This window comes from Octopus bimaculoides, chromosome 8 (assembly GCF_046866305.1).
Source record: "Octopus bimaculoides isolate indiv1 chromosome 8, ASM4686630v1, whole genome shotgun sequence".
NCBI classification, from domain to species: domain Eukaryota; kingdom Metazoa; phylum Mollusca; class Cephalopoda; order Octopoda; family Octopodidae; genus Octopus; species Octopus bimaculoides.
The window spans coordinates 26,854,966-26,868,558 of NC_142935.1; the positions used below are offsets into that span (position 1 = coordinate 26,854,966).

At 29.9% G+C, this 13,593-nt stretch overlaps 1 protein-coding gene across 30 annotated transcripts in view; it reads right to left on the bottom strand.

Moving 5' to 3' along the window:
* LOC106881627 (protein lev-9) overlaps positions 1-13,593 on the bottom strand; it is a 654,521-nt gene that overhangs the window by 207,134 nt on the left and 433,794 nt on the right. For 20 of the 30 annotated variants that reach the window (XM_089356211.1, XM_089356206.1, XM_089356214.1 and 17 more), the window contains one exon: positions 12,354-12,533. The exons of the other annotated variants lie outside the window; for them this stretch is intronic. In XM_089356211.1, coding sequence (XP_089212337.1) covers positions 12,354-12,533 — 180 coding nt within the window. The remainder of the gene's footprint in view (positions 1-12,353; positions 12,534-13,593) is intronic. 30 annotated transcript variants of the gene reach the window in all.

A 13,593-nucleotide genomic window follows, 5' to 3' on the forward strand; every position in this document is an offset into this window, starting at 1 on the left:
CATGCTTTGGACCAGAAGCTGCCTATATCATCGCAATATTGTGGTTGTCCGACATTGGTGTTCCCATTATTTCGTTCCATTCATTATAATATTTTGTCTATACACGAATAGTTTACTTACCGCCATATATCAAAACCCACTCTTATGCACATGACACTAACATTGATTTACCTCTGAACTTTTTTCTAATTATTCACTATTCAAACACAATGTAAAGAGCATACGTGAAAAATCCATTCCGTAAACGGGGACTTGAGTAAGTTTACGAGTGGGGACATGCCAGCATCGTGCCTTTTAAGAGAGTTAAAAACAAATCACTACTATTTATGTGAAGGAAATAACACCGCACGAGTGCATGTATATACATTCATATTTACACACACACACACTCAAATACATACACGCACATACACACACACACACACACACACACACACACACACACACACACATATATATATATATATATATATATATATATATATATATATATATATATATTTACATAGACACACATGTACACACATTTAAATTAATTATATTTGATGGGGATAAGACTAATTGAAATACAAGACGATAAGTTAAGCTATACATTTTAGAACTACTTTCTTGCGCTATTGAATTAATCAATGAATACTGAGCAACTGTAAGATATTTATACCTCTCAACCCCAACACACGTTTGGAATTTGTAAAGCTGCTTTATTCTATTCATTAACACAGGCTGATAAGTATGTTTCTTCTCTAAACCAATTAAGAAATGGCCAATGTTTTTCTAAATATTTCCCTAAGCCTCTGATTAAGATAACCACTTGATGGATATTTAATGAAAGAGCTTACATAGCACTCGTTATTTTATTTTTGTGTTTTTTAGCATTTAATATGTATTCATATAAAAAGTGATAATATAAAGGATATTTTTAAAAATCGATATAAAACACCAAAGCTCTAATTAATTTCAGAAAATGCTTTCTTTAAACAAATGGAATGCGCTAGATGCACACGTACTGAAAACCCATAGGAAAATAGGTTTTCTTGTAACTTAAGAAATTATTTGTAATCGAATGCGATTTTCAGTAATCGTTTCTGATTTTCTGACTGAGGCACGAAAACGAGTTTAATTTATTTTCTCTCAGTGCAAATACACTATGCCAAAACACACGTGTATTATACAAAAATGCAAATGTGCATTAATGAATGTGACGTTATTTTTCACACTTTTATCTTGACTACCTGAATAGGGCAGTATACTTTCACTGAACACTTACAAAAAATTGTAATCGAAGTTTATTCCCTTAGAATTTGGAAACTGATTTTCAAAGGTATTCAGCTGTGTTATCCAACATTATACCATTCTTTCAAATAATGAATACAGAACTAAATACTCTTGGTAATCATTACCATAAACATTTATTGCTTCTTTCGTTTTCTGTTTCTTTAAAAATTCTTTCGATCCGCGAATGCTTGGATCTGAGATCATGAGTTCGAACATAAATGATTATAACGAGAAAAATATATCAGCATTTAAGAACATCAAAAATGTCTTAGCTTCTTTCTTAATTTCGTAAAACGAGTTATAAAATGCCAAAAACACTTCACAAGAGAATAATACAAAGTGATGCATTAGAAGTTTGTTAGCAAGATGTAGAAAAGTGCACTAATTGTATAATTAAGACAGAAATGAATGCAGAGTAACACAGCTTTTTTCTCACATTTTGACGATGCATTTATTGAGCTTGTTTTTATTATAATAGAAAATGATCGTACTTAATAATACTCCGATACCCTCCTTACAATCTTACAAAAATGCATTGTTATATAATCTAGCATCGACTCTATATTTACGTATCCTGAATGATTCATGTAAATTCCGTGTTTTAGATTTACTATATTTTACTATACAATCATTTGTATGCAATCATTATACAATACATTTTTTTTAATAGCTGGAAAATGACGAGTACAATGGAGGACTACAGCTCTGTTATTTCTACAAATATGCAATATTTTAAATATATTGGAATTTATCATCGAAACGAAACTACGTAAAATCTCGTTTTAGCGACGCGTACCACAATTTGTGGCTGGTAACGCCAATTTGTATGAGCACAAACATACGCACATATACTCTCTCAAACGCTCTCAAGCAGTTACTCATGTTATACACATACATACATACATACATACATGCATACATACATACATACATACATACATACATACATACATACACACACACACACATATATATATATATATATATATATTACTTTATATGAATACATATCGTACATACATACACACATATGTGTGTATATATATATATCTATGTGTGTGCGTATGTGCGTGTCTGTGTGAGTGTGAGTGTGTGTGTCTGTGTATGTGTGTGTGTGAATACACATGACATATAAACGCAAACATGAACATACAAACGCACACACATATAATGTACTTACACAAAATGTATATTGACAGAAAATACATTTAACATTGCTTCCAGACACATGAAATATATTATTTTTTAACCTTTCTATGTTCATTCAATATAAATTACAATAGTCATATTAATCTGAATGCGTAAATAGTATTCTCCTTTTGATGAGACCGTCATCTATTTAATATTGAAATACTTAATTCACACTTGTTTTCCTCTATAATTGGATAATATATTTGACTCTAAAGCAGCCTACGTAGTGTTCCACAATATTCTGAATATCTACGATTTTTTTTCGCATTTTCCTACTTGCTACTTTTTTATCGTAATTTATAAAGAGACATGCATCTGAAGTTTTTGTTCCATTCATCTTATTGGTTACACTCTTACATTAAATATTCTTCTTTTCGTTGCAATTATTTCTGATGGAAGTAGATGAGATGCAAGCATGAAAGGAAACAACGAGCTTCGAAGCAAATACATCGTTTACTTTATTTTTTTTTTAAAGATAAGATGGCATGGGCAGCGGTTGTAATTTCATTACTTGCTTTCCAGCTGATGAGTATGCATCTACTAGGTTAATTGGCGTAGTCAAATACCACTCAAGTGTACTTCATATTACAACTTTTTTTTTCAATGAAGGAAAGTCACATTATGTATAGTGTCCCAGAAAAAGAAATTCCTGAAAAGAGGACTGGGTTATGATAACTGATAAAGCTTTGATCACAGGGCCGCTGTACAATTATAAAGCGTTTAATATGTAAATAGTTATACGATTCACGTCCTATAATTACTGTAGTCAACTACCTACCAGGAAATAGTGTCTGTTCGATTCTTTGCCGAATTCATTTGAAATATTTGACACGTAAATACAATCCATTTCTTTCTGGCGGCGTGCACAGGGAATGTTTTAAAATGCTCTTGTAATTTAAAGAGTTTAAGTAGTATAGGCCATGGGTTGTCGTCCCTCTTGCATCAGGAAAATTATTTTACTGCATCGAGGAAAACTTTATCATTTGTCGGTATGTTGAATTTTTCTCTACTTCATTTTTTAAGTGAGATTGGATCAGAATGGCGTTAGACATGGCGATTCTCTGTATGGATGAGGTGACATATCTTTGATGGCTTTTTAAATAATTGCGTTTATCTTACACTACGAAGGATGAAAGTAATCGCTCTTTCGTCTCTCAAATTCTAAAAATGCTTTGTGCGTGATACGGAACTATAAAGTTTTCAGAACTGCCTTCTACGGAATTTCTATGGCGGAAATATCTCGGTATACAACATTTGCCGCTTGTCATTGGTTATGGAGGTTCAAAAAGATAGATAGTTTGAGAAATGCCTAAGAGCTGTATTTCGTTTGAAATATTTTTGCATTGTGATATGCAGGATTTTGCACCTGTAAAATTCTTCAATGCTTTTTAACTGAAAGACTCTACGAAAACACAGCAATATTTGGTTTTTAATTATATACTAAGTACTTGGTATCAAGTTCATTTTAAGGCTTCATTAGTTTACACTGCAACCCACAGTATATTGCAATTTATATAGGATTAGCATACAGCTCTTGAAGAGACATACATGATAACATGCAATTCTGTTCTGTATTAACACCAGAAAAACGTCAAAGTAATTCCAAAGTATATTTGACATATGAGAAACAAGAAAAAGGATTACCAAAATCTATGGGATACTGGAGAACATAAGTAATGTTAGATAAGACGTGAAAGCTCGGAGAATAAACACATTATCTTCTTACTGATGCTTCCTTGCAGACACTTGGGGATGTACGGTAGGCGGTTGAATTTATGTTGACGTTAAATGGAGTATTTTTGATTTCCTAATGAGGAATCATGACTCAGGATTGAAGTAAAGGGATACAGGAGATTTACCGCTGTAGTAGATGCTACAACTGGAATAGAAACTTTCAATTTGTTTATCATTCGTTCGCTAGAGAAAAAAGACCATTCTCAGAATTAGACCATCATGATTCTCTAAAGCTTAGAAGTTCTTAGCTCAAGTACAAGTCCATAAAATAAAATAAAAATTCTGATAATTCAAAATCATTAGGCGTGGAAGATTGACTGCAGGTTACTGTGTGAAATATATTTCTGTCTTCTGTTCAAATTCATGGCTTATGGAACGATAATAATCATCTTCATCGAATTAGACAAAAATGTAATTTTATTCCTTTACACCTTCTAAACCTGTTATTGTTTATTTGGTTCAGTTTTCTTGCTCAAGTCATGCTTTCGTGCTATATAATGTCAACTTACTACATATACGTGTTTGTATGTATATATACATACATATAATATTACATGATATACTGTGAATATAATATAACACAATATTACATAACATGCACGATTATTAAGAAAAAAGAGGTTATGATATAGAGGTTATGATATTGAATTACTCATATTCATGAGTAATTCGAAATACTGGTTGAAATGTTTGGGGAGAATAAGCTCAGAGAGACGTGTAGCGAAATTGCAGTCATAATCATATGTTGAGGAGAAAGAAATAGTGTACAATTATATTGTATAACTCAGTGTCATTGAATATGGCACTCGGTTATACAATAATCATACTTTAAACCAACTACCATATACTTATTTTGATGGAGTAAAAGGAAAGTTAAATATTGTCAATGATTTAAAGATAAATTTCCATAGGAACCTAACAAAGGGGATTATCTTAACTGGCGCCACAAAATTATTTATAAATAGGATAAAACGGAAAATGCTTCAAGTTTCAATATCAAGAGTAAACAATTTAGTGTAATTTAGTGTATGTTTTAAAAATATTTCTTTGTTCAACATTTTCTTATAAATAACTTTCGGTCGTGACAGAATTGGTAAAATGTTTGGATTATTTCATCCACTAAGCTGATACAGACCATTAAAAGCCTAACAATTCTTTCGAATATCACTTCAATACTACTACACTCCAGTGTGAGCACAGGTTCTTTGGTGTGTGTAGTAGTACACATATATATACACGCATACACACACTACGTTACAGACACTCTTACATATACCTACTCACATAAGAGATACTTCCAGCATAATGAATATCACGATTACAACGATTCAATGAAATCAATGCTTTAAAGTTTTAGTTGAGGGCTCAACACATATATAGGTTTATTAAATTCTTTTTATCTTTATCCATGGATCACCTTGAAGACAGTTAAAGAGAATCCATAATCCCTGTCTAATCAGTGGGCTCATGTGAGCCACCCCATTTCTTTCTCTGTATAACTTATGCGCGCGTGTGGATTTGTATACATGAATATATATGCACACGCTTACCCATGTACATGCATATACTCACCATGTACATGTACACACACAAAGAGTCACATATAACGATAACAAAAATATAATTGTATGAATATATCTAATTATCCATAAATGTATACGACTATATACATTGACTAGTTGCATAGCTATTTATCATCCATATACACATTTAAAGTAATACGAAGATTAAAGAAGAAACAAGAAATATAAATGAAAAATCTTAATTCTTCCCTAAGCTTTATACATTTCGTATTTCTCTATAATATTATTCATATTTTTTTATCCTGAAAGAGCAATAAAGACCTCACCAAAGTACGTTGTATTGTTTATTTTTCTCTTCTACCTTAAATTAAATATTTTATTTTCTCCTTGTGCATATTATTTTCTGCCAATCATATATTGTCATGATGAGGTATATTTCTTTTGCCTACGAGATTATTCATCAAGAACATATATGAAATAAAAGAAATATATTCCATAACGGAAACCAACAAGAGACGTTTGTAATAAGATCGGATAATGGGAAATAATGCAGAGAAAGAAGTAAGAGTGGTAGAATAAGAGGGAAAAAGAGTCATGGAGATATATGAAAAAGACATACAAGAACTGGATCGATCGATATAAGTTGAAGTCATAGACAAACACCATAGAGGAAAGAATGCTACTGACAATATGAAAGATCGTTATGCATGCATGCAAAAATCACAGAGATGCATACACATTATACGCATAATTGTAAACAGATTATATATATAAAATCTACACGCACACGTGGCTATATATATTCATATCTATGCGCACACATTTAACAACCGATACATGTATATTTATTCATATGCAATATTTATGGCATATACATCTGGGTACATATACACACATGTATATACATACACACACACACACACACACAAATATACATACGTTTATATATATATATATATATATATATATATATATATATATATATATATATATATATATATATATATATATATATATATATATATATATATGATTGACCGTTGACTGAACACTATTCAATTTTTTTTTCTCCGTGTTTTTCTCCATGTCTCCGTATTCTTTCTGTTGAAGAGCGTAGCTCGAAACGTCAAAGACTTTCCGTATTCCCGAGCGTCATACTAATATATACTTTTGTTATTTACACCACCTGTCCTCGTCTGTTGTTATTATTTGTATATTCTCCCATATATATATATGTATATATACAATGCTAATTCTCTAAATGAAGTATTAACAGTAACTGCACGATAAAGTGAAGTATATTGCCACTTAAGTGTGGGTGACCCCTAGGGGTGGATGTTACTGTTGCTTTTAGCCCCAGGAGGACATTTCCTCCAGCTGGCTTATCGACACACTACTGTGTCCTGTTTGTTTTGCCAAGGGAAGGTATCCCTCTCATCTTGATCTGTAGCACGAACGGACCCGGGTTTCAGGGTTATTTCCCTTCGCCAGCGTCCGATAGCCACCGATCTTCGATGAGAGATCCAAATTCTTGGCAACCTTATGTATACTTTTCCAGTGAAATTCTTCACTGATATCGAAAAAGTGAAAACAAACAATGTTAATTCTCTAAATGAAGTATTAACAGTAACTGCACGATAAAGTGAAGTATATTGTCACTTAAGTGTGGCTGACCCCTAGGGGTGGATGTTACTGTTGCTTTTAGCCCCAGGAGGACATCTCCTCCAGCTGGCTTATCGACACACTACTGTGTCCTGTTTGTTTTGCTAAAAGCAACAGTAACGTCCACCCCTAGGGGTCAGCCACACTTAAGTGGCAATATACTTCACTTTATATATATATATATATATATATATATATATATATATATATATATATATATATATATACACGCATATATGTATATATATATATATATACATATACATTAATACTTATATATATATGTATATATATATATATATATATATATATATATATATATATATATATATATATACACATACATATGGACATGAATACACACGCACTGACGTATATCTGTCTGTAGGGTTTTATTGGCGTCATTGTTTAGTAACTGTTTACTTATAGAAATATGCCATTCAATGATTCAATAATAGTTATAGAAAATAAATTTGAACTTACACTCTTGGCCATTTATAATTCTCTGTTGAAACTTAGCTTCCCTATGATGTAAAAGCAATACACGACACGGAGCATACCAAATAGTTTATGGGAATACGGAACACATAACAGGATTAAATACTACTGTTAGTTTGTACTCAGTACTAGTAGCAGATGAATAGCCAGTGTACAAATATCAGACTATCAATCTAGTATCACAATACGTTATTAAAACGTCTATTACTTTATGATGTGCTAAAAATCTATGTTATGCTAAAACAATATACTGATATCTAATACGTTGAAATGCAAGCTTGACGATGTTGTTTTTGTTTTTACATTTAATCGTGTTATTCATAGAGTCACAAAAACTCACATACGCTATCAGAACATTTAACATTACGCTAATGGATTTTCCTATTACTTTGACACGGAAGCATTCATATGAAATCAGAACAAGAACAATAGAAGACCATGATTTTAACAAATGGTCAAAGCATTAACATAAATTGACTCTAACACGTAATCGCACTATTGATCAACAGTGTACAAGTATTGCCCCTACATGATCCGAAACCTAACAATAATTCCTATAATATTTGATATGAGTATAAAGTTACATTGCATTTAATATGTTAGTAAAGCAATATAATATAGCTTGTGTAATACATTTTTCTAGCTAGATTAGCAATAAATAAAATTTAGTCTTTAAAAATATCTCAAACGTAGCATTAAACCATTGATATGATTGCAACATTAAGTCACAACGTGTCAAATACCAAATAACATTGTTTCTAATATGAATCTCCTTGTTTCTAATATACGACTGCAATCTTGGAATCAAAAAGTTACTAATACATGACAACAGACATGTGATCCATCAGAAATATTGGGTGTTTTTAAATTGAAGCTACGGATTATAAATCTAAAGAAATGTAAGGTAGGATATTAGATACGTTTAAATTAAAAATATGTATAATGCATCAGCTATCTGACACATACCTAACTTACTCATAAGAACATCTACCAAATGAAGAAATCTACCAAATGAACTGATAAGATTGAAAATAATATTAATCTAAGAATAGGTGAACACACATATAGACGCACATATTTATGTATAAACACATGTACACACACACGCACAAATATATACGCATATATACATTTATATATATATAATGTTATGCCATACTACAAATTATATCTATAGATATAAGATCAATGTAAGCGGATGTGGGATTTGCCTGCGTGTGCGTGCAAAATCTAGATAAAATAGTAGATGAAGTCGCAAAGTAAAGATTTTGTGCGCGTACACAGGGTTTTTAAATCCTTCTACACAGATATTGTCAGTTAAATACATGATGATTATATGCAATAATTTTTTTATGATAAAACTTTGCTATCGCATATGTGTGTGTGTGTATCTATATCTGCATATGTAAGTTTTTGCTTGCCTAAATGTACGTGTAGTGTTCGTTGGGAGTATGTTTTTGTGTGCTTTATATATATATATATATAAATATATATATATATATATATATATATATATATATATATATATATATATATATATATATATATATATATATATATATATATATATATATATATATATATATATATATATATATATATATACATATATATATATATATATATATATATATATATATATATATATATAAATATATATATATATATAAATATATATATATATATATATATATATATATATATATATATATATATATATATATATATATATATATATATATATATATATATATATATATGTAATGCATCATTTTAGATTCATCTATGACATTGAATTTTCTGTATGTAAAAAGCACGAATGAAGACTTGATTATATTGAATGTGCTGAGAATATGTATACGCGATTTGAGCAAGTTCGAATGAAATGAAAGCGCGACACCAAATATATTACTAAATTAATATCAAGGAGTTGTAGCAAATATTTTAGTAATTAAAATGATTTGAAGTTTGTTTTCATGCGTTAAATATACATTAAATATATATCACTATTTTGATATCTTCTTATAATTAGCATGTTTGTTAAACCATTAATATGAATATTCTATGTTATTTTAAATTATGATTTATGGCAGAGAAGAGATTTTGAAGTATATAAATTGTATACGCTTCTTTTAATTGTTATTTACCTATTAATTGCGGTATATAATATATAAGTACTGGAACACAGGCTCTTTTCTAAACTTCCTATTTTAAGTTAAATTTTCCCAACCCTCATGCGGTGTGCGTGTTTCAGTGAATTGTGAGGCATAATGAAGCGTCCATCAATGAAAATACTTTTAAAGCATATCACATATTCACACATCCAAACAATATACATATATGTATATATTGATTTCATTCACTAAGCTAAATTTTGTCATTCATCACAAATGAATTTAGTTGATTAATCAAATGCAACATGTTGTTAGAAGGTTTTCAATGATTAAATAGTGTTTGTGTCAGGGGCAACATGATCGGATCTATTATGTTATAGCATGTTGTAAGGCACTGAGGTGACAATGTAAATTACATGACACCTTCAGCGGCCCTTTGGTTAAATGACAGAGCGAAATATAACTTCGCTGAAATCATTAGATCGAATCATAAATCTCTCCTAAAGGGAGTATCTAGACATAGGTGTATAATACATATATAATGAAATATACAAACGCACATACGTACCTACATACATTTCATACATACACAAATACCTTCATATATATATATATATATATATATATATATATATATATATATATATATATATATATATATATATATATATATATATATATATATATATATATATATATATATATATATATATATATATATATATATATCTGTATGCATGTGTGTATGTGTGTGTGTATATATGTGTATGTATATGCGAACTTTCCAATGTTTTATTACTTCTTTTGTAAATGTATTCGAGGTCATACTCGTGGACGTGGTGGTCATTTGTTTAATCTTCGTATTCTGTACAATATTTCCATTAGTGTATCTGTAACGAAGGCATGAAGGAACTATTTTGGGTCCACTACAATAGACTAAACACACCACAAACACACATACACATAAACACACACATCCGCTGATGCACACATATAAACACTCAGTATATTCGCATCCTTATTAACGTGTTCTATATATATATATACATACAAACACACGCGCGCGCACATACAAACACACACATACACATATGGATGAAAGCATAAAGATTGAATGTCTAGCTAAGTATGTTATATAATGTTTGAATATATCATGTGTTAGAGGATAAAGTGAAACCAGTCGCCAGCCGGGATCACATTTTCTTTTTTGACTCCTTTTGTTGAGTTTTTGTCAGCCGCTGAAACTAAGAAATACATATGCAAAAACTAAAATTTTAATTCATATAAATCTACAAGTTTTCCACAAACAATTTATCATCTTTCTGAATTATATACAAACACACTTCTAGGAAGAAAACAGTATAATGAAGGATTATGTCATTGAATAAAATATAGATACATGCATTTATTGAAATTGTAACACATTGTCAAAACAAAATTATATTCATATAAGCAGTGATAATTTTCTCGTGGACTGTAGCTATTATGTGCACTTGTAAATTATTCTAAGCATTACACGTTGACATGCAAACAGAAATCTCAGTATAAATAATGTTGTTTGTATATTTTTCAATTTATTATGAATAACGATAATGTGACTCATTTAACAGACGAGCACAGAAGTTAGCTGCTGGCAATATATTATCTGGTTAGGTTTAGAATGTTTTCATTAGCTAATGGATACACAGATTTGTATTACGTGCGGTCTGCATGCAATATTGTTAATTATATATATATACATGCATATATATACATATATATATATATATATATATATATATATATATATATATATATATATATATATATATATATATATATATATATATATATGTACGTTACGTGATGCATAAATGTGACAATAAGTGTGTATCTGCATCTTGATATTAATATTTAAATATTGGTTTATTTACGCACCGACCTCAAAAATCAATCTTGCTAACATAAGATGCTATTTATCTTCTGTGTGATATACATGCATATTAAAATACATATTAGATGGTTATTTATAGAATGGTTATTTAAGATTATGCATTCATGATTAAAGTATTTATAAATATGCATATGAAATATATAACTAGAATATCCAATTGCCAGCGTCACCTAATGTTTTAGAAGTAATTTACTGTATAATTATTACATTATTATATTTTATGTGCAATTAGTCTATTTACTATATCAGCTGAGGTAAAAGAAGCTAGTTGTTTTGCTATGATTTATTTAAAATGCAATATTATAATTAAAGGATTTCAAAGTTACATTATAAATATTCTTATACTACCTATAACTTATATAATAATATTAATATAATGTTACATTTCTGTGTTTGTGTCCTCAGATATAGAATCTCACTTACCTCTCTCGCAACTCGGCTCCATTCCGTCCCATGTGCCATCTGGCCGACACGTCCGTGTGGCCCGCCCCGCAAGATGGAATCCTTGGAAACATGAGTACTGAGCCTTGGAGGCAATCATACTTGGCGGGAGAATTTCAACACGCCCATTCTCTATCTGAGGCAGGAGTGGACACCCAGCATCTATGGATACGAACGGCACAGGTGAACTTTCTAGACTAGGTGCAGTTTTAAAATTAATATTATCATTATTTTTGTTTCCACCCATCTGAATTTAATACCTACATATATTAAATTGTGTTGTTTTTTTAAGTGTAATATTGTATATGTGTGTGTGTGTTCCTAATTCAAGTTCATGCATATATTATGTAAGCAAAAAGATTAGAAACATGCCCTTCTATTTTTATTAATATTATCTAATCTAAACATATATCTAATCTAGACATGTATCTAATCTAAACAATAACATAAACACAATAAATACAAACAAAAACGCAATCATAACAATCTTAATAGGAATTTTTTCTTCTTTAAAATAATATGGCAGATGCATTGATTTCTGAGAAAAATTAAACGCCAATAAATAAATATATTAATAAATAAACAAACAAACAGAAATCAGAAAATCCTCTCAGAAAACATACATTTAAAGTAGTCTAAATTAATGGAGAAACGTATGTGATAATATGTATTTCTTTCCAGCATTCATTAATATCACTTACAAGTACAGAATTTAGCGTGTAATAAAAGAGAAGGCTTCGTTGTAAACATGTTTATAAAAGCATCGTTCTGTTTGATGTATGCCATCTAACTTTCCCGATACATCATGATATAACGCTAAGGAGATTTAAATATGATATTCAAGTGTATTAATAGATTGCATCCTTACTCACAAATGATTACATGACTGCATGTTTAACAGAACGTATGTTCAACAACTTACCTAATTCAGTTATGTAATAAACGGTACACAAAAGTTCATATGCACACGAATACGCACAGTCTTATGCATTGACGCAAATATGTCACTCACGCATACATATAAACACTCATATACATACATCCATATATATATATATATGTATATATATATATATATATATACATATATATATATATATATATATATATATATATATATATATATATATATATAAATGTATGCATGCATGTCTAAGCATGAGTACAGAATGTATCGCTTTGACTATTAACGCTGCAGATGCTGGAGCAAACGAATAATTCT